This window comes from Echinops telfairi, unplaced genomic scaffold (genome assembly GCF_000313985.2).
Source record: "Echinops telfairi isolate 266 unplaced genomic scaffold, ASM31398v2 ScPeMD7_4225;HRSCAF=4972, whole genome shotgun sequence".
Lineage (NCBI taxonomy): Eukaryota > Metazoa > Chordata > Mammalia > Afrosoricida > Tenrecidae > Echinops > Echinops telfairi.
The window spans coordinates 4450701-4470976 of NW_022108124.1; the positions used below are offsets into that span (position 1 = coordinate 4450701).

Below are 20276 nucleotides of genomic sequence, written 5' to 3' on the forward strand. Positions count from 1 at the left end.
ATGAGGGCAATGAATGTACAAATGCGCTTTACACAATTGATGTGTGTATGGATTGTGATAAGAGTTGTATGAGCCCCTAATAAAATGATTTTTTTTTAAAAAGAATACCTGACACAAAAAACATTTTAAAAAATGTTTTTCTTTATATATAACTACATAAGGAAAAGAGTAAAAAAGAAATCACAATCTTAATCCTCAATGTTTTATGGACTCCATTTTGCAGGGACTTCCTTTTTTCAAATTGTCTCTGCTTCATTCACTGTGTGAGTTATTAACTACCTAATAACAGCAAAAGCTACTGACAAAGATAATAAAAACAATGAAAGATTATAATTCCAACTAATCATAATTTTATATAAACCCATACACTCAAAATTCCTACCTCAAATGTTTGTTCAAAATTCTGAAACTCCTGTAATCTTGCCTGAAATCCTTCAGCAAGTGCTCCACCTGTTAAGTATGGGTAAAGACTTTAAAACCTTGTCTAACAAGACAAGACTTCCAGCATGTGCTGGCTTCTCTTGCCTATTGTTGTTGCACACTGTCAAGTTCTAGGCTTCTAGGAGGGAAACTTATAATGAATACACACCACCTTCCGGCATCCCCTGTGCTTTGTGCTTTCTAGCACTAAGAACTTCCTTTGCTGAAACAAAGAAGATGCGATTCTTTGCTTCTAAATAATCCACAACTTTGAGCTCCTCAACCAAGAAGTTTAGGCATCTTTCCATGTGCTGCCTACGTACCTATGAAGAAAAACAGAGCTTGAAAAGAATCTTAGTAATTTAAACAAACACAATTTATAATTAACTACAGGTTCAATACTAAACTCCAATTGTAGTTAAATGATATGCGTTCTCAAATACTTAAATAATCTGAGGCATTTTAAGGAAGTTTCATACTTGCTAAGAGAAAAATCTCAACCTAAAACATGAACCTTTGACCATTTAATATTCTGATGTAAAAATATTACATAATAATTTTAAAAACACAAACAAATATGACTTCTAAGTGGTATGGAATAGTTTCCAATGCTGTTTCAGAGTGTATTTTATTATACTACAAAAGTTATGTGACACATATGCAAATTAACAATCCTAAAAAAAAAATCGTGGGAAGGCAGTAAGTAGCATTTTCACTTCTTTCATACTCATCTTCCACAGTGAAATTACTATTTCCTTTGAATGATCAGTCCTTTGATAAATTTGCCACAATGAAGCTTTTTTTACTTTGAAAGTCAGAATTGAAATGGCAACATTTTTTGGGGGGGGGGCAACATTTTTCTTAGCAAACATTAGCTTCTTTAGTGAAGGATTAAAGTTGTAATGTAGTCTCACTCTCACTCTCTCACTCTGTCACTGCCTCACCCTCACTCATTCACTGTCTCACTCTCACTCTCTCACTGTCTCACTCTCTCACTGTCTCACTCTCTCACTGTCTCACTCTCTCACTGTCTCACTCACTCACTGACTCACTCACTCACTCACTGTCTCATTCACTCACTGACTCACTCTCACTCTCTCACTGTCTCACTCACTCACTGACTCACTCTCACTCTCTCACTGCCTCACTCACTCACTGTCTCACTTGCTGCCTCACTCACTTACTGTCTCTCTCACTCACTGACTCACTCTCACAAAAAAAGAAAGAAAAAAAAATAAGGTTGTAATGTAAATTTTTAAGATTAGTACTTAAGTATTAGATAGGGTTCAGATTTAAAAACTAGTTAGGGTTTAGTACTACCCATTATGATATGATAAGCTATCTCTACAGAAAGATTTAGGGAAATAAATCTAAACTGTAATGAAGAACCACTTTCAAAACAGTTTGTTGCCATGCCAGTCTTGGTCTGGACTAATTTTCTGATTGAGACCCCTATTTGAAAATGTTATCATCACAAAATAAAAAGTTGCTAACAGAATTCTTTTTAATAATTAGGGCAGAAACCTTTTTATTGAGCAAAATTCCAATTTAGAGAGAAAAAGAGGAAAGAAAAAATAATCTAACATAATAAGTGATGGGATAGATTTTTCTGTTTTATACTTCTGTTTTCCAAATTTTCTACAATAAACACACAATTATTAAAGTCAGAAAAAAGTTATTTGAGTCATAATGAACAAAATAAGTATACTATCTACAGATGATATGCCAAGATATTATTCCTAAAAAATAATTTCTAGAACACAACAAAATGAAACTTCAAAGTTTTGGTGAGGATGTAAATTAACTGTAATTGTCACTGCTGATGAAAGTGTTTATCGGTGCAAGCACCTAAGAGAAATCTGTTGGCTGGGCCTATTAAAATTGAACCTGTCATCTGGTAATTCTGTTTGCAAGTAGATATTGATGGTTTACTGGCCTACTGGGCCATATCGTTTTGTTTAGGGAGCTGTCCTGGGTGTTGTACGATGGCTAGCAGCATTGCAATTTCTATTCACTAAATGCTAGTAGCATACTTACTCAGTTATGATAATCAGACATGCCATTAGACAATGTTAAACATGAGGAGGCTTCAAAAATGTGTGATAATAGGATTAGAAGATCATGGGATTTTTCCACTAACTTTCTGAAGTCCCCTTGTATACCATGGAAGTCAAAACTGATCCTCCCCTATTGAAAACCACTTGATCAATCCGGGAAAAAAAAAGCATACATGTGTGCACAAGACACATGCAATAATGTATACAGTGGCATTTTTCAAAATAGTTCAAAACAGGTTATTTACCCAAATGTCCATCACCAGCAGAAGAAATAAATTGTGGTATATTCATACAATGGGACACTGTACAGCAATCTGTAGTGCAAAAGAATGTACTACAACATGTAGAGCAGACAGAGAGCAACAGGGACACATATACAGGTGAAGGGGAAAATGACATAAAAGTAGATACTGTGTGATTCCATTATATAAAATGTTGAGCCAAATATAACAATCTATAGTATTAGAAGTCAGCATAAGTGATTATCTTTGGGAGAGAAAATACAGGGAAAATGACTAACAGGGGAGTATAGAAACTGGGGTGCTGGGACTGTTGCTTCTTGACCTGTACGCCTAGACAGACATGCTAAATTTGTCAACTAAACTGAGCTGGGCAGTTCATCATTTGTGCTTTTCTGTTTCAAATTCTAAAATGCTTGGATGGTACTTTTATAACTCAATTTTCCTTCTAACTAGCTTAATACCGTGATAGTAGTTTAATACCCTTGCCCACTTCAGGTTTTCAAGAACCATCTTTTATACATAGGTAAGAGGAAAGTTATATGACTTTCTATTTTGTTACATATACTGCTTTCTCAAATAACCACATACATGACTATATGTCCTAAGTTAAAGAAAAAAATAACTTACATCTTCCATATATTCTGGCTCCGATGCAGAAGCATCCCAACGATTATTCAAAATAAAAATATTAGGCTTGGAAAGTCGTTCATTTACTTTGTGAAAAAAATGTTTTTCCTAAAGACAAAAACCAAAAACAAAGAACAGTTTGTTCCCTTTGTATTTGTAGAATAAAAGGCTACTTTTATATTTACAAATGAAACCTTATTTTAATCTAAAAGTTTGACCATTTAGTTAACAGTGATTTGTTAATTTCCCTGCTGGGAAAGGGTTACAAAGTACTCTATAAGCGTTCTATTTTTCAAAGATGAGAAAACTAGAATACCAGGCAAAGGTTTAGATTTCTTTGCCCCTGACGTAAGTTTTTTTGAAATTCAATTTAACAAATATCTATGTCTTTATTATGTGAAGGCATAAAAGACACTCCTGAATAAAGAAGCCATATTCTCAGAAAGCTACTCGACTCCTTTTTACTGTTAGGCTAAGAAAACCACTATCAGTGACACACTGATTATATAAATACAATGCTATGGCTACAAACAGTAAGATCCATCACGTCTAGTTGAAATTAGGAAAAGTACCAGGAAGAAGGAAGTGTAACAGAAAGGGACTTGAAAATTCTGATATGAGGCTTTGGTGAACGATGAAGTGTGGAGGAGAAAGAACTGGACACAAGGAATGGCATGTGTGAAGGCACCAAGATCAGAATGTGGAGAGAAGTTTATCAAACATCAGAATAATGAAGTTATTCTACAGAGGCTTTAAATATCTACTCATTTTCCCCCCTATCACCAGGTTACAATGACTGTCAATGTTGCCAGGAGAGTGTGGGCCAGGTGATACACACTGGGCTGTATAACATGACAAAGACAACAAAATAGAAAGTTTGTTGGCAATACACAGATTATAACAGGGCTCAGTCATTTGTATGTTTTGATGAACACAAATTTGGATATTAGATATCTAGATTCTGTAGACAGTCTAGTTCTACACATTCTGGGTAAACAATCTGTTAAGGTAGCACAGAGGTTTAACGTGTACAGGTAAAGCCAGAACCTAGGGAATGAGCGGAAGAGATGAAAAAATAATAAAAGTGGGAAAAGACTGACAAAAGTCAAAACATGAAAGGCTTTTTTCCTGCTGGGATAGGAGAGGTTGATACTTTAAGAGACCTGAAATTAAAACCTAACAATTCTGGCATTCATTCCCTCCGAGACTGGCAAATAATCAGGGACTATCAACACCTATTACCTTGAACTCAAGAGATTCCCCAGAAGCCAAAGCCATCAAATCAAGCCTTCGGTTGCTACTTGACACCCTCTAACTTAAAGACACACTCTAGATAGATTTAACTCCTTTAGTTCCACAGGAACACAAACTCCTGATAACCAAGGATCTCCCTAAAATAGGATTTATATTTCCCTCACTTTCAAAAGTAAAAACTGACATCCTTGACAGTCACTTCTTACCCAAACACAGTAATACATTAAATCTCACCGTGTTCATGAGCGTTGATTCAGAGTTTGCAACCAAAACAAAGACATCAGCATCCAAGCAGAACTTGTCAATCCAACTATCCAGCTCTGTAGTAACATCTGTGCCTGGACTACAGGAGTGAAATGAAAATTGTATTATGTGATTTTTTTTAAAAGAAAAACTCAGTTTTTTAGCTTTGTGGGTTTTTTTAAAAGACTCTTCGTTTCTTCAAACTTATGAATCAAGTGAAGGTTTATAAAGCACATCATCAGTTTTACATTCAACTTACACATTTTGTTTCAACTCATCCATTTCAATTCCCTTTAATATACTTTCACTTGTTTCCTGTTTCTATTCCTCCTCCTTTCCTCACCCTGTCCTTGGGGACAGGCTACCCTTTTCGAACATGGGAGTTCAATGCCAGACCTGAAGGATGACTAAGGGTCAGAGTCTTTGTGGCTGCACCAGTCACTAAAATATGAGGAAGTGATGTAGACTCTGTTGTCTCTGCTGGCGGGGTCCCCTCCGGGCTGTGCTTGTCAGGGACTACTGCCGGCCTGACTCTTGTGGGAGCTTGTGTTTAATGGTGCTCCTCTCAGAGCAAGATGAACAGAGGTGCTGGCGGCTGCACGGACCACCGCAACTCCTGCAGCTCACAGTCATGGGCCCGCTCAATGATGCCCCACTGCTGGATCTGGTATTCCTCCTCCAAGGGCACAGCCTGCTCCACTGTCAGAAGCAGGTCAATTGGGCCCAAGGTTAGTACCATGGACTTCAGCTGTGCCACCACAAACTCAATCCCTTGAAGGGCCCACATGTCATAAAAGCCCTGGTGGCTGGCAAGAGTCTCTTGAGTCTTGGCTGTTACGCTGGGCCCCAGGATGCTGGTGGAGGCATCTATCTCCACTCCGCCTGTCTCTGCCCACTCGGAAATAGGATCCCATTCATTCTTCTGAAGTCCACTAGTGTCTCTGATGCCTCTGCTTTATAGCAGATGGCGTTGGTGTCTAGAATTTCCAGAGCTGCCCAGATCAGCTGGTCCTTGTTTCGCTGAATTGGGCTGTCCACAGAAGTGTTGCACCAGGTGGTCAGGGGCATGGTGTCCAACTTGATCGTATCTTGCTAGAAGTCCCATTCCATGGCCACTGCGATGGCCAGGGCCTCACTGGGGATGGTAAAGAGCCTGGCTTGCGGGGCTTTCAGTTTTCTGTTGTCGGGGTTTATCTCAAAGCCACCTTCACCCTGGGTGATGCTGACATTCTGGTAAAATCGCTTCCTTTCTGGTGGGGGTACACAGGCCCTGGCCTGAAGCTAAAGGGTGGGCCTAGACAGTTCTGCAAGTGGAGGCAGCTCCACCACACTGTGCCCAAGAACCTTCAATAATGTGAGTAGTGAAGCCTGCATGCTGCAGACGTCATGCACGTAAGCTATGGGAAAACTTCTCTCACAGACTACCAGGGCCTTCAGCTGCCCGGAGTGCCGCCATCTTTCTCATGACATTACTGGCACGCTCAGCTTTTGTGTTCTAATGGACAGGATTCCCACCAGTCCTCTGTACAAAGTCCAAGAAGTTTAAATTATTCTTACCTAAAAGAGATGGTTGTGGGCCAAACTAAACCAAACCCACTGGCATCAAGTCAATTCTAACACACTGTAACTCAACATAGGGTTTCTGAGACTGCATTCATAGATACTCACAGCCACATCTTTCTCCCAAGAACTAGCTGATGAGTTTGAACTTCCAATATTGTGGGGAGCAGTCTAACACTTACCCACCACCACCAACTGGGATCCTTTGGGGCAGGTTAAGTGTCTATGCTTTATACATGGGGCTTCAAAAAATTTGTGGGAAAAAAAACCACATTTTCATTCCCTTTCCCCCACTACTCCCTTATACTTGTATATATTTCTTCTAAACAAAGTATATTTACAAAAAAAAAATATTTTTGACAAAGCAAATAATATGGTCAGCATTTTTAATTTGTTAAATGTTTATGCTTTGGAAGGCTCAGAGGAGGTAAGTGCTGACAAGCACACACACAAACACAAAACCCCTTTCCACACCTAAGCTCAACATGCCATTCTGTATCTACGAAAGTTGAAGTACAAGATTTGCAACAGTCTACCCGTATGTGTCCTGTGACAAATCAGCAAGATGACTGGCAAGATCATTGATATAGTCTAGCCTTAAAACAAAGCAAACTAATGATCTAACGTAGTTCAACCAAACATTTTCTGTTTGCGAACATCTTGATTACCAGAAACAGGACTGCAAAGAAAAGGAAAGCCCATCGTTAAAAACAAAGAGGTTTACACAGAACATTGAAAATTAACAGAAGAAATCAAGAGAGAACACCAAAAATTTTTAAATCACTTACAATCAGTTTCATAGCTGTTATCACATAACAGGTAATTCATAATCATTTTATTAAGCATCAAGTAGTAGAGTGACTTTAAAATCATGTGATACAGACAAGAGTAGAGACTCATAAGAGCTACATAACTGTTCAGCCAAGTCATTCTGAGACAACTTGGTCTCAAGAATAAATTCACTGCTGATCAAGAAAAAGAAACATCTAGAGTACAGGTTCCTAAACTTATTTGGCCCACTACCCTCTTTTTAGAAAAAAAAATTTACTCAATGCCCCTCTTAGCAATTAAAAACTTCACTTTCGGAAAAACTGATCCAGTTACAAAATTCCCAAGGCGCAACTACTTATTCAAACTACCAAATTCCTCTAGAGAAAATACAGTGGTTATAGCTTTATAATTTCATAAGAGAATTATAATGACAAAAGTAGCACCTTTATATATCTTTTAAAAATAAAACCTAATACTTCTATCTTCTTCCTTAACAACCTAGCAAATAAAAACAAAGCAGCCATTGAAAACTTAAATGAAGTAATGAGTAGCAGCATTCTGTTGAACCTCTACCAGAAGAAAAACGTAAGTCACATGCATATCTTACCTGTCTACTAAAACCAGATCATCTCTTAAGAGCGCACATTTTGCCTTTGGCCAAAAGACATGCACAAGACAGCCAGCTTTCAAGTCCTTGTCCATATGAAGGGCATGAGCCAGCTGATTAACCGTCTAAAGCAGAAGGGGGGCAAACCATACTTGTAATAAAATGCAATAAAAAACAAAATACTATAAATTTGTAAAGCACTTATTTCTACAAAACATATACACCAGGGAAATTTTTGAATAATTTGAAATAAAATCATCTGAGTAATCCTGAGGAGTCTGTTTTACATTTACCAATTATGAGGAAAATTTTTTAAGTTCCCTTATAATCATTTATTTATTCATTATCACCTTTCAAAAATAAACAAGGTTCAAACATTCTAAATGCCGAACAAAGAAACCCAGGCAATGAAAAAAAAATTCACAATATACTAAGAGAAAATAAAAAAACTCCAGAAATAAGACATATAATATGAAATTATAGTCAAAGAGATTCCACTAGTTCTGAGAGGTATGTGAGTTTTGAAGTTTGTTGTTTTTCTCTTTGAATCTTCTGACTCCTCTAAATGACTTTGTGCTGCTTAACAGTAAAAGAGAAGGGGAAAAAGGTCATTTCATTAAATAGGATTAAAGACGCCATAAGCACAAGGCCCAGCCAGTACAAGAGAAGCTTGCTGTGCATTTTCTTTTGATAAAGGCTGTTTCCCAGCAGGTAGTTCATGACACACACAACCTGACTTAAGGACTGTTACCTTCTCTTTTCATTTAAAGTCACTAAAATATTTATATTTCTTGAGAGGACTTCGGACATACATTGCTAGTCTATTATTTATTAATGGGTTAGCCCAACACACCTAATTTATGTATAAAGGTTTAAAGCAAAATTAATAAGTAAATCAAATGGGAGTATCACACCACACACCTCCATAGTTGTTTTATGACTCAAGTCAAATTTTGAAGAGAAATACCTGCTGTCAAATAATCAAAGTCGGACTCAGTTTCAAGTTAATTTCTGTAGTGACAAAATGTTAGTTTTTCTTTCTTTTTTTTTGCTTGCTTTCACAATTTGAGAGAATGGTCAACCTAAAATCTTGATGCCTCACCTATAAAAGGGTTGGATTGGATTGCTTCAAATAATTCTGAGAGAGTCTGGTACACTCGATAGACAAATTGGGTTTTGCTGTGTTAGGAGTCTTGGTGGTGTCCTGGAGTTGGGATGCAATCTGCAAGGTCAGCAGGTCTAGACAACCAACTGCTCCTCAGGTGGCTTTCTACTCCCATAGTTACAGTCTGAGAAACTGAGAGGCAGTTCTACCATGGCCTGTAGGGTTGTTATAGCTTGGAATTGACTCGATGGCATTAAGTTTGTTTTCTGTTATATGCGTGTTTCTTTTAGTAAGAAAATTATTGCAGCATTAAGACTCAGTCTATTTGAAACTTTTTGTTTTTTGAAACAAGGCCATAACTAGAGGTGAATATTTAAGTCTGGGAGCAGGATACAGGAAGGAAAGGAGCACAAAGGAAGAAAACTGAGAATGGAGTACAGATAAGGAAAAATGAGGAATTATGTTAAAATAGCACTTCATACCTTCCTTTGGGAATCTAAAGTTCAAATTCTTATTTGGTTAAAATCTTGATTACATAAGTGATTCATTTGTGTGGTGGTTATAAGTTTGAAAAGTATTTTCATAACACTATTTCATTTTTTTATCACAACTTATCTGAAAATTATGCTCTTTCTGTGGAGATAAATAAACTGTTACCTGATTAGAAACAAACATCAAACTCAGAACCAGAGCCTATGAAAACTAATTCAAAATTACTTGTGTGTTAAGCCAAAAACTACTGTTCTTCCAATACTTTGGCTATAAGCAAATATTTTTCAAAATATCAAAATATTAGTGATGGCTTTAACTATTGAGTAGAAATGCTTCTTTCACCTTCTTGATGCAAAGGTTAATATATATATATTTGAAGAACAATAAGGACATGTTTCCCATGCCTTATGCAGCTAAAACTTGAATAGCATACCTTCACACTCTTTTTCTCATCTGATCCTTCTGTCATAAGATAGGCTTTATCCCCATCGGTGCCTTCAACACTCAGGAAACAGTTGGTTGTATGGCCAATTCCACTTGGGAGAACTTTATCCCACAACATTGCATTGATAACAGAGCTCTTTCCACTGCTTGTCCTGAATAAGAGCACATACCATCATGAAAAAAAAATAGTAAAAAAAACACAAAAAACAAAAACTGCTTTTTCAGACCTTATAAATCAGAATTGAAGAGGTGGGTTGTTGTAGGCCCAGTAATTTCATAATTCAAACATTGTTAAAATTTAACCAGATTACAATTCCTCATGAAAAAGTTTACAACTTGATTTACACAAACAAAAGCAATGCACATTTCAGAGAAATAAAGGAAAACCAATCCCAACTTTTCCATAAAGCTACCCTTGATAGTTCTTACTTATGTAATTTCTTGATTTTATAGCAGGAGGGTCTAGCGTACCCACCCCTGAGGGCAGGGCTAAATGGTGACTGCCTCCACAATTTTGTCACAGTTGACACCAGGTGACTTCCAAGAGTAGGACACAAAAGACAACAAAGCTTGTTTGTCCTGTTCCCTGGGGCATGTGCACTTGGCGTCTTGCCAGATAAGACTGCAAGTTCACCATGCTATGACAAGGTCATGCCAAAGGGAGTGGGCTGGATAGGTGATGTCTGTTAACAATCCTAGGCAAGTCCCCCGAGCCTGAGTCCCATACAGGTGTGTGAAGAAACCTTCAGATTATATGAGGCCCCCACTGTTGAGTCATTCTGAACTTTTGAGTTTTCCTACTTGAAGTTCCAGAAATTGTGGACATCTCCCCTATGTCCTGTCTGCATTCTTGACCCACAGAATCTGGGAGAAAAACACAAAGGCTGCTTTTAAGTTTTGGGTGAGTTGTTACAGTCAGAGTAACCAGAACAGTTCTGATAATACTGAAATCCACAAGGGATGTGTTTTCAAATAAATTACCTTAAACTCCAGAGGCCAGTCAGAGCCTGAGTTGTGTGTGTCTACTCACAGAACAAGAGAACCCTGTGTAAGTCATGCAGGCTGCCCTGACTTCCAGGGCCGAAGCTTAGTACTTTTTGCTTCAGTACCCTATTTCTGTGGTATGCTTCACCTCATTCCCTCATGGTGAGAACTGTGCCTTTACTTATGCTCTAGGCATCAGCCCCTACTACCTCCAAAAGGTGCCATCTTGTTGTAGCTCAGTGTTGACTGGCTCCTATTGTCAGTATAACACAAATTGCAAGGTCACTTACAACTTTCTAGTTATTTGTTCTTTTATCAATTTAGTTTCTCTTTTTTAACATTAGTCCTTCCTACTACCTGCACTAAACCTTGCTGCTGTGATCCTAAAGAATAGTTTGGAGCAAGCATATGAGATGAAAAGGGTAACAACTGCCCAAGGATAAAGCTCAGAAAGCAGGAAGGGATCAGAAAGAAAAGCAAGTGGGATAATGGTAAACAAGAGGGCAAAGTGGGAAGAGGGCTGTTACATTGTGGGAATTGCCATCAAAACAAAATGCATATGAATTATGGAACGAAAAACAATTTTGCTCTATAAGTTTTCACCCAATGACACAAAAAAATGAAAATGTAAAAGAACAATTCAGGTGTTCCTGCTCCAAAACCGAAGGTGCCTGTTAAATACGCAGGTTCCTCAGGCCCACTGTGACTCAAGAACCAGATTTTCTGAAGGTACTCTAAGGGTAATTCGTATGCATTCTTTAATTTGAAATGCCTTGTTCTCTTGACTTGTTAAAATATTAAGTAACAAAAAAATCAAGTTTCCTTTACTTCTTTGGTGTCCATTAATGGCACCTCTCCCTCAGCCTGTCATCGGTTTTCTGTTAATTACAAATTCTCCCCCAAGTATATCTCATCTACTCCTGTGTTCTCTATCACCAACAGAGCCAATGATTCCATAAATTCCTCTCCTCGGTCTAGAACTCTCCTTAGTCCACACCTAGGTAACTCCACTTGAATGCCCAATATGTACCACAGATGACATGCAAACACAGTAGAGCCAAAGCCAAATACCTCCCCTTCTTTCACCAAACCCACCTCAATGAAGGGGACTCTGTCAATCAGGTGCATGTTAACTCTTCTCTTACTTCTCTGAGATAATCACCAGTCCAGCCTAATCGACTCCTAGATAGTGCTTCTATCAATGCTTCTCCTTCAATTTCGCAACTGGAATTTCTTCCCTAAATTACTCAAACTGTTTGCTACCTGCATTCAACCCACTCTATCCAAGGTTTTCCTGATAACACCCAACCAATTACGATCTTCTCATTGCTATTTTTCACAATAAAGGAATTAGAACAAGAAGGTAGTTCATGAGCTGACCCTGCTTACTTCCATATGCTCCTGTTTTGACTGTTTCCTACTGTCCTAAATCCAGTGGACTCAGAAGACTCCAAACGCACTGTGATTCTGTCTGCCTTTCCTTTTGTAGCTCTCTGCATGGAATGGCCTCTGGGACCTTTCTACATCAATTTGGATCTACTATCAAAGCTCATGGAAGCAGCAATTAAAAGACGAGAAAATGCATTGCATTGGGTAAGTCTGCTGTGAAGACCTTTTACAAAAATGTTACTTTGAGGATTAAGGTGCACCTGACCCAAGCCATAGTATTTTCAATTGCCTCATGTACATGTGAAAGATGCACATGGTGGGGGGGGGGGGGGGGGGGGGGGGGGGGGTTGGACACTGACTAAGGAAGAGTGAAGAAGAACTTATGTATCTGAATTACAGTACTGGTGAAGAATACTGCAAGACTATAGACTGTTCAAAAGGGCAAACAAATCTGTCTTGCAAGACTTATCGCCAGACAGCTCCTTAAATGCAAGGATGGTAAGACTTCAGCTCACTTACTTTGGACATATTATATTATCAGGAGAGACCAGTCCCTACCAAAAAAGTACTGCTTAGTAGAAGAGCAAAAAAAAAAGGGTAAGTCCCTTGACAAGATGGACTGACACAGTGGCTACAATAATGGTACAGGATGGTACAGGATAAGGTGGTGTTTTCTTCTGTTAAATACAGGGTCGCTGTGAATTCGAACTAACTCAATGGCGCCTAACACACCACCAACAACAACACACTAATATGCTCACTGCCATCAAGTTGATTCCAACTCACAGTGATGCTTTAAGACAAAGTAAACTGTTCCCGTGAGTTTCCAACTGTAAACCTTTATGGGAATAAAAAGCTTCATTTTTCTTCTGCAAAGGGGCTTGGTGGTTTTGAACTGTTGACCTGCTGGGTAGCAATCCAATGAGTAACCCACTCTACTACATTCCACCCATTCCACCTCTTTAAAGTTGAACCTCTGAGTGATTACCTCACTTGGAAGCCTCTTCAGTCCTACTTCTGCTCGTCCCCACCCAAGGTTACCAGTCTCTTTTATGGACCAATCAATTTCATATCAGACTCTTAAGGCCTGAGGGTATGATCAAAATGTGGCCAAATGGGAGACACACCATAAACAACCAACAACAATGGAGCTTTGCAGGAAAAGTCTTCAAGAAAACAAACATGGAACTTTAGATAGGGTTCTGGGAAAGCTTCTGAGATAGTAATGTTTAAGCTAAGCTCTAAAGGTTAAGAAGACATGCAAAAAGCAGCAGAGAGAATTCTATGCCTAGGGAACAAAGCTGCTATGGAGCTTAGAAGGCCTGATAGCTGACTGGACAAATGACCGCACCTCATGTCTGAGCAACCCAGTATTGGGCTGGGCATTTGCCATCGAGTCCATAATGTCTGAGTGTACGCATGCACACAGGTAGTTAATAAAGCACTCTTAAGTGAATGCATACACTCCAACAGGGAGCACTCCTTGACACTATACATTTGCATTAACTATGAGGAATTCCCCTGAGAATCATGGGGTTAAAAATCCTTTGGTGAAGAAAACGAAACGAAACAAAATCCTTTGGTGAATAAAAACTGTAAGAGGAAAAAAAAAACTGTAAGAGGCCCCAATAAAATTAAAAAAAAAAAAAAATCCTTGGGTGACATACTTGATCATCAGATCAACCCAAGCTTGAAAAGCCACAAATTACCCACATCACTTCTATTTCTCTTTTTAAAACTAATTAAGACCAAACCCTTAGCAAATCCTTGAAAGATAAAAATATGACTAATCTTCCTTTATTTTACACCAAGGAGCTAAGATGTACAATTTTTCTTTTACAAGGTAGTAAATTTAACACTTTATACCAATAAAAGCTACAGTCTGGAGGGGGTTTATCATTTACTAAAGTAACAGAAACAAAGCTGGGCTATTACCAAGAAACACAGATTTCTAGAAACTAGCTTTGAGAAGCATAATAAAATATTACCTGCCAAAAAATGCCACTTTCATGTGTCTTCGAGACAGTACCTCAGCGATGACAGCAAGTTTGTTTTTATATCCCTGTATTTCTATCACATCATCATCGGTGGCTATTCGATCAAGTTCTGGATTCTTAAATGTTGCTGCAAAATAAAAAATGGTATTAAAAGCAGCGACTAACTAGTACTGGGTTCATGTAAAACTGGGAATTGTACACGTCTCTGTGCATATTTTGGTCTTATTTCAAAATATTAAAAACTACTTGAAAAGTACAAAGACCCAGTTTGAAATCTTTATCTTGTAAAAGTTGCATGCTTTGGTACAATGGACTACAAGAATTTCAAGATGCTACTCTCCAAGAGATGCCCCAAGGGGGCACTTCCTGTGTAGGGCAAGGGCTGTGTCAAAAGTAGTATTCATTTAGATCTTAAAAATACAAAATATTTCAAAATGCATTGGGCTGCTAGCTAGCGGTTCAAATCTACTCAAGATCTGCTCTTAGAAAGGAAAATGAGCCTTTCTACTCCTGCTGACTAAGTCTCGGAAATCCCAAGGAGCAATTCTCCTCTGCTCAGTAGCTATGAGTTGGAATCAACTCTACGGCAGTGGGTCTGGTTCCACATTTTAATCTGAGGATAAACCACCCATTAAATAAAAGTGAGATCTGAAGAGAATCCCCTCAGATACAGAAATATGGCTTAAATAAAGGCGGCCACCAGGAGGCTTGCAAAGACTGCTTCTCAGAGGGTAGAAGCACAGCTGCTCATTTACCATGAGAAAGTGGAGAGGACAGAGAATTCCTGTCATGTTTGGGGTTAACTACCAATCCTAGCCCTAACTCCTCCACCAAGGGTGGAAATAACTTTCACAGTTTTGTTTACTCTTCAGGAAAAGGAAAAAAATCATTTCCACTTTTAGTAGCAGTCTTTGAACGTAAAGATGTTAAGTCATTTCGCCGTGTGGTCATAGCAGACATTCCCACTTAGAACTTACCCATATTAATTAACTAGCCTTAGGCTTTATCCTGTATCCCCATACTTTTCCAGAGTACTAATAAAACGTGCAATTGGGTGAATCATAGAAAGGTTGGTTTAATTAACATTACATTCACTTTTGTATTTTAGTCTTCCTCTTCCCATGTTTTTAATTTATTTGCTTTTTAATTATTACATCCCCCCCCCCCCCAGTGGCATAGTGGGTTGTACATTGGACTGCTAATCAGTCAGCAGGTCAAACCCACCAGTGGCTCTGCAGAAAAGATGGGAGACTTTCTGTAATTACAGTTGAGGAATGTGAATAGTCCTGTTATCGGAGAGCACTGTAAAGTCGATATGGCAGATGTAGCTCTGTCAAAATATCTTATCTTTTGATCTCCCTTTTGACCCATTTTAAAGCTGTTTCAGTTTTTCATAAAAGTGAAGGTTGGGAAACACTCATGTATTAAGCGGCTGATGAAGCCCTTCTGACCATGGAGCAGGGCTGTGAATGGCCTGGCCAACATGAAGAATGCATTAGAAAGTGGATTATTGCAGACGAAGTTAGGTTCAATTTTAGCACCCTACCCTAACATTTGATCCCCCTTAGGATCCAATTCGATTTCTAGTTTTTAGTATTTTCAGTTTTCTTTTTGATTTAAGCTTTTTTCTGTTTTACTATTCTTACTAGTTTTGTGTTAGTTTTTTAATGCTTTTCTCTATATGAAATCCAGGACAGGTAAAACTACAGAGACAGTAAGTGGATTAATGGTTTCTTGGGACTATGGCAGGGGAGGTTGGGGAAGGGGGCTAGAGGGGGAAAAGAAGCTAATAATGATGAGTACAAGAATGAAGAAAATGTTTCTAAAACTTGAGTGTGGTGATAATTGCACAACTCTTCTTGATATGATTGAAGTAATGGACTGTATGATATGTGAATTATATGCCAATAAAATTTGGGGGAGGGATTTATAGCCTCAGAAACCGAAAAGGGTAGTTTTACTCTATCAGAATTGACTAAATGACAATGAGTTGGTTAGAAGTACTTAATTCAGTTTAGTTTCTAAAGTTGATACTATTGGCTATGAGTTGGAATCAACCCCAAAATCTGCTTGGTTTTTTTTAGGATAATACAAAGGATCCCTGGTGGCCTGATGGTTTCCACATTGGGCTGCTAACTACAAGGTCAACAGTGCTAATCACCAGCTGCTCTGCAGGAGAACAGATGAGGCTTTCTAGTCTCCGAAATCCACAGGGCAGTTCTACCCTGTCCCATAGGGTTGCTGTGTGGGAGGCAACTTGATGACAGAGTGAGCACAGTACACGAGGAGTCCTGATAGCACCGTGGGCTAGGTGATGGGCCCAAAGCTGGTGCTCTAACCCCATCAGGCCCGGACAAGGTGTGGGAGAAACAGGAAGCTGTTGGAATCTTGACAGCCTTGGAACCCCTATATAGGGTTTCTAAGAGTAAGAATCAACAATTTTTCACATTGTTTCAACTCATCTATTTCAGCCCCCTCAATGTACTTATCCCACTTCCTCCCAGTATTCCTGTTTACATCACTCCTTCTTTCCTAACCTGTGCCTTGGTAAATGATGCCCTATTATCTGAAATGGTTGATTATTTAACTCGAACCCTGGTGCTGTTATGGTAACCAGTGGGCTGCGATCCACATGGTTGGCAGTTTGAAACCACCAGCAGCTCCCCGAGAGAAAGACTGGGCTTTCTACTCCCATAAACAGTTACAGGCTTGGAAACCAATAGGAGGGTCGCTATGAATCAGCATTAACTCAATAGCAGTGTGTTTCGTTTGGAGTTCAGTTCCTAATCTGAAGGGTGACTAAGGACTATAGTTTTAGGGACTCCACTAGTCTCTATCTGACCAGTAAACCTGTTTGTCTTTTGATTTTTGAGTTCTGTTCTGTGGAGACTGATGTGTGCATAGTGTTTCTATGTGTCTTCTGATTTTCATCATTTTTTTTCCAGACAGAAAGACATCAAAATTTATTTGCATGTTAGATGGCTTCTCACCAGCTTCTAAGACTCTAATCACTACTCACCATAGTAGGATATACAACATTGTCTTAGTGACCTGTTATGCCAGTTGACCTTGGTGTCCCACAAGCCTAGTGATTCATTCCCTAAGGGTGTCTGAGTTATGTCTAAGAAATGTTCCTAACTTTGCCCCCACATTTATGGCTACATTTGCAGCAAAGGTAAACCTCTATGTAGAAATACTCTTTGTCAAACCTCTGTAGACTTGTGGGTATATCCCTGCTCTCCCTCCCATACCTGTTAAACCAAGCATCTACTCGCAGACCACCACTACTGCAGGGCTGTGTGTATAACAGCATTTGCTTTACTGTCTTTAACGCTTGCAAGCCAAAATTCCATTATTATTTTCTATTCAATTTTTCTCGTGCATACTTGAAGGTCATGTAATCTTTAAAACAAGGAGGAATTTCGACAATTCCTCAAAAGAAATAGTCTCTACCAAAATATTCCTCACTACACACACACACACACACACACACACACACACACACACATATTTAAAGCCCTTGTGGTTAAACTCTCAGCTGAGAGTTTAAAATGGTTAAACTCTCAGCTGCTAAATGAAATGTTAGTGGTTTAAATCCATGCAGTGGAAAAGATCTAGTGATCAGTCAAGAAAAACCCTATGCAGTTTTCTACTGTCACGTGGGTCACTATGGGTCAGAATTAACACCTTCGCACTCAACAAGAACCACCAACATCTGTAAGAAAGGTCATAGCCAATTAAGAAAAATCCCTTTTCTCTTCTTCCCACTGTACTCCAGCCTCATTTTGGAGGCCGAGAGAGCTCAAGGCTATGGCTCAGCTAGAGCTGGAGAGGAGAAAAATTTACTCACTTATTTACTTAAGAGTTGCCTGATGTTTAGTCTGGGTATTTACTGTGTGACTTTAAACAAGTTGCTTGAGTTCTGGGAGGAGGCCGCACCTTCACCAGGGCCTCAGCTCAGCTGGTCTATAACATGGAGATGCCAGATCAGCCCTGCTGGAGTCGGAGTGCAGCCCAGAGGAAGAGAGGAAAGCGGCAGGGACTCCACAGCCTGTGATAATTTCTCTTGGGCTGGAGTTGGGGGTGGCTGCTCAAACAAGAACCTTGCCAAGCACACCACCATCTACCTCAGCAGTTCTCAACCTGTGAATCGTGACCCCTTTGGGGGATCAAATAACCCTTTCACAGAGGTCACCTAAGACCATCGGAAAACACATAAATATTTCACAATATATAATTACATACTGTTTTGTGATTAATCACTATGCTTTAATTATGTTTAATTTGGAACAATGAAATTACATCCTGCATATCAGATATTTACATTACAATTCATAACAGTAGCAAAATTACAGTTATGAAGTAGCAACGAAAATAATTTTATGGTTGGTTGGGGGTCACCACAACATGAGAGCCTGCATTAAAGGGTCATGGCATTAGGAAGGTTGAGAACCACTGATCTACCTAAAAGGGGCTACATTGTGATCTAATATACTGATCCAAGACCGTGGCATATGGTCTTCTCCAAGTCCTTCGGCATCCCTACACTGCATGTTTTGGTCCGGAAGCTGCTTGAGCTGCTCGAGCTGCTCTTTGATTACAAGATCCAGAAGGAACCCCTACTCTTACACACAGAGGTCATGCTGTACATGCTGGAGCTCCTCTTTACCCACTGGCGCTTCTCCTACTGTGTGTGGTGGGCACCATCTTCAACAGGGGCCCTGGGGACACCAACCTGGTGGGAGCTGTGGTGGCTGGGGACCATCCTGGAGCACCAACCTGCCGTGCTGCACCTGCTGCTCCTGGTGGCCTTTGCCTGGATAGCTGTCCTGTTTCACATCCTGCTTGCTCCACCCAACACTCTCTTCCACACCCACTTCTATGACAGGCTACAGGACGGGCTCTCGCTGGCCTGAGCTCTATCTCTGCTTGAGGGCAGATGAGGTGGTTCTGGCCGGGGATGTGGAGCGCATGGTGGAGGTACGCCAGGCACACCAGGTCCTGGTGAGTGCCATGGACCCAGTGTCATCTACTCTTGTCAGCCATCTCTGAGACTACCAGCTTGTGACCAACACTGAGGTCTCTCCCTCACCTCGCCTCTCCTCGGTTCCCTAACTAAGGGCCTGACACACCCACCCCCTAACGCACACACATAAATCTTCTCTAAGCTTTGACATTTTCATCTTTAAAATAACTATCTCAGAACCTCCCTCAGTGCTTATTTGGGGGCTAAATAACTTCTGGTAAAGTACTTAGAAAGGTACACTGCACATTAGTACTCGCTTCTTATGCATGATGGAAGCGCTAAAAATATACAGTACAATGTACTTTTTGTGTGTTCAATAATTCGTTTACCGTAGTGCCAAAGGTCTTGTGACACAAGGCTTCTCTCACGTGCACAAAAAGCATACAGGGAAAATCAATGTAATGTTCACGTAATAAAGTACCTTCATCTTCAATGCATTTTCTTAAAACAATCTCTTTAAGAACTTAGCGAGACTAACCTTCAACAAAATGTGAGCCTTCAGTAACAAACTCCAGTAACTGACCAAAGATCCCAGTAATCGCCTTCTTTGCCAGCACAAAGTGCTTCAGGGGAGAAGCTGTTTCTGCCATTATGGCGGAGGCGGTTCCCACTTGTCACCGAGCAACCACAGCGGGGCCACAGCCTCCCGGCCGCCTCATCCTCTCCCGAGAGGCGGAAGCGAGGGGGAGGAGACAGTGGGAGGGGCTAAACGGCGCTCACTTCCGGCATTTGCCCACTTCGCCTCGGTTTCGTTCCGCGGCCGGAAGTGCGTCTGCTCCCGGCGCCATTTTTCTTCAGGGCAGAAGGCAAAAGCGGTTGTGCGTCGGAAATGCAACCCAAAGAATGGTTGGTGGTCAGAGCCACTCTCTAGCTTTTCTCATCCCTCTCTTCTCTTTTCAACGTTTACATGGCTCAGCCTGGCCTTGGAAGGGTTTAGAGAGGTAGAGCTGGAAGTGGTGGGGTGCGACGAAAGGCGAAAGATTAAGAGGGATTCCAAGATACAAAGTATACAAGTTCATGCACCGCTAAGGCCAATGATGAGCAAACAAGATTTATTT

General features: G+C 39.9%; 1 protein-coding gene and 2 pseudogenes across 1 annotated transcript in view; 1 reads left to right on the forward strand and 2 right to left on the reverse strand.

Annotated features, from left to right (window-relative positions):
- MFN1 (mitofusin 1) overlaps window positions 1-19872 on the reverse strand; it is a 39301-nt gene extending 19429 nt beyond the window's left edge. Inside the window, exons 1-8 of the mRNA XM_004708686.3 lie at window positions 19697-19872; window positions 14184-14319; window positions 9812-9974; window positions 7782-7906; window positions 4835-4943; window positions 3347-3454; window positions 590-743; window positions 383-450 (exon numbers count right to left, since the gene is read on the reverse strand). Of these exons, the coding sequence (XP_004708743.1) occupies window positions 383-450; window positions 590-743; window positions 3347-3454; window positions 4835-4943; window positions 7782-7906; window positions 9812-9974; window positions 14184-14319; window positions 19697-19808 (975 nt within the window). The 5' untranslated portion in view covers window positions 19809-19872. The remainder of the gene's footprint in view (window positions 1-382; window positions 451-589; window positions 744-3346; window positions 3455-4834; window positions 4944-7781; window positions 7907-9811; window positions 9975-14183; window positions 14320-19696) is intronic.
- Window positions 5360-7203, reverse strand: LOC105979135 (annotated as a pseudogene).
- LOC105979134 lies at window positions 17862-19307 on the forward strand (annotated as a pseudogene).
- Window positions 19873-20276: the final 404 nt, after the last annotated feature.